At 54.0% G+C, this 2,466-nt stretch overlaps 1 protein-coding gene across 1 annotated transcript; it reads right to left on the bottom strand.

Annotated features, from left to right (window-relative positions):
• Positions 1–1,131: 1,131 nt before the first annotated feature.
• Positions 1,132–2,322, bottom strand: MAB21L2 (mab-21-like 2 (C. elegans)). Its single transcript, XM_010154886.1, has one exon. The coding sequence runs from the start codon at positions 2,235–2,237 to the stop codon at positions 1,158–1,160; it is 1,080 nt and encodes a 359-aa protein (XP_010153188.1). The 5' UTR covers positions 2,238–2,322; the 3' UTR covers positions 1,132–1,157.
• Positions 2,323–2,466: the final 144 nt, after the last annotated feature.

Here is a 2,466-nt window from a genome sequence, read left to right as displayed (position 1 = left end):
CGCCTGGCTGCGCTGGGGTGCGATTTCAAGCTGTACTTAAAAATCCGGGGAAAACAAATGTTTGTTTAAAAAAAATATCGACCGGTTGCTCAAAAGCGTATTAATTATTTAGGCTAGATCTATACTTCCTTCGTGTCAAAGTCAAATGGATAGCGCGTTCGCTCTGGCAAGCGAAAGCGAAAAGCCGTGGATTTTAAAAACAAACTACAAGCGCTTGAGATTTACCGGGGACAGAAAAAAAGGGAAGAAAACTCTAAAGGAAAAAAATAAAGGTGCCGGCCGCAGGGCAGGAAACGGCATGCCCTAATCCTGTCTAAATTCTGGCCAGCTGCTGGGCGATGCTCCGTGTATTCCCAAGGCTTAGGGAGGAAGCTTAAAGTCACAGAAATACAGCAGATGTTGTCACATGCCGAACTACAGAATAGAAAAGATTTTTTTTTTCTTAAATTCACTATTTTTATACAAACTAGAGGGAAGTTTAGAGAACGCGAGCGATACGCCAAGCTATGGCTTCGGCTGGATGTCACATTTAGACTACGTCTATTTGTCGTTTTTCCATTTCTTTTAAAATTGTTACTTCTGAGATGCAGAAAGAAATTACTTGCCTTAATTTAAGAACCATTCACGAAAAGCGTAAAGTTAAAGTAATATTTTTATTACTATTTGCAACAAGTCAGTTGTGGGGCACATAATCTGACCTTGGCACCGAAATACATTTAACATCAGTAAAACTTTTTTTTTTTTTAAAGGGAGATTTGTACATATAGTTAAATAATTTTTCACTTGGTGACAACATTCAGGCAAACAAGAGAGAATAAGGAAAGGACTATACATGGAGTGGAAAAGTGTACCTTTCGGGTTTCGTTTTGAGGTTGCAAAAGTCCGATTGCTTCTCTTTTTGTGACTTTTTAAAAATTCACATTGGAGAGGACGGGAGGAGAGGCTCTTCCCTTTCTTCCGTGCAAGGCGGTGCAAGTTTATGCCGGGAGAACCGTCTGCAAGTTTTTAAACGCCGAGCTGCAGGTGGGTGGGGGGTGGCGGGGGCGCGTTTTCTTTCGCCGCCTCTTTCCGTCGTGGTCCGCGTTAAATACAAAGTTTGTTTTTTAGGCGCCGTTGTTGTTTGCGGAGGGCGAGTTTTGTGCGCGGGGGTGTTAACCCTATAGCTTGTCGAGGCTTTTGGGATTGGTGAGGATTTCTCTGGCTAGCCTCCAGGTCTGTTTGGCGGCGCTTTCCAGGGCCGAGTGGGGTTTGCCCTGAAAGAGGTCTAGGTTGGGCAGGAAGTAGTGGGGGCAGCGCCGGCACTGCAGGCAGGAGATGAGCTGCAGGAGGATGCCGTTCAGCCGGTCGCCCAGGCACGCCTCATCCCAGTCGGTCTCCCGCGGGTGCTTCTCGCACTCGTACAGCAGCAGCGTCTTCATGTGGTAGTTGTTGAGGGGCTGCCCGGGCAGCTCCAGGTGCCGGTCGCGCAGCGTCTTCAGCACCGAGAGGCACTTGTTCCTGCAGCCGCCCATCAGCAGCCGATTCTCGGCCTCGCCGAACTGCAGCACCCAGGCGTCGCTCTCGGCCGAGCTCTGCTTGCCCGTCAGCGAGTAGCACTCCTTGGAAAGCAGGTTGAAGCCTTCCGCCTTCACCTCCGCCACCCGGTTGGGGCCGGGCCAGGGGATGTGGGGCATGGGCCACTGCGCCGCGCTGCGGGGCCAGATCCCGGTGCACTTGAAGGCGGGCGTGATCTGCACCACGTACCGCTCCCGGATGCGGAGCTTCACCTCGCTGGTGTCCGCGATCATCTTCACCACGTCCCGGTAGCTGCACTTGTCCACGGCCTGGGCCACCAGCGTCTGGAAGCGGGAGCGGATCTTGCGGGCGGACAGGTAGCCCGAGGCGGTGATGAACTCCACCCAGAGGGACATGCTGCGCTTGCGGCCGTCGCTCAGCTTGAGCACGGCGCAGCCCGGCAGGGAGCCGTCGTCCACGAAGTTGAAGACGCCCATCTGGTTGAGGTAGAGCACCACCTCAAACTCGGTGGGCGAGATCACCTCCAGCCCCTCGTAGCGGGCGTCGATCTCGCTCAGGGAGCTGATGAAGCGCGGCTCCTGCACCTCCACCTCCTTCAGCACGTCCGACACGACCTTGCACACCTCCCGGATGGTCTTGGCGATGGCTGCCTTGCGGGCCTGGCAGCGCTCCGTGTAGTATTTGTTGAGCTGGTAGACCAGCTTGGCCTGCGCGGCGATCATGTTGGGGCACAGGTCCGGGCTGTACACCGGGCTCTCGCAGTACGTTGAGGGATCCAATGCTTTAGCGGTGGCTGCAGCTTTGCGGAGGGCACCGGCCAAATCGCAGACCCACACCCCCTCCGGGAAGAAGGCGGCAGCGGCGCGCCAGCGAGAGCGATTAAAAAAATTAAAAGAAAAATCGGGGAGGACGACGAAACACAAAGGAGAGAAGCCTGGTGCTGCCCCGGCG

Source organism: Eurypyga helias, unplaced genomic scaffold (assembly GCF_000690775.1).
Source record: "Eurypyga helias isolate BGI_N326 unplaced genomic scaffold, ASM69077v1 scaffold19807, whole genome shotgun sequence".
Taxonomy (NCBI): Eukaryota; Metazoa; Chordata; class Aves; order Eurypygiformes; family Eurypygidae; genus Eurypyga; species Eurypyga helias.
Note: the sequence above shows the minus strand (reverse complement) of the source record. Positions and strands in the feature narration are given on the sequence as shown.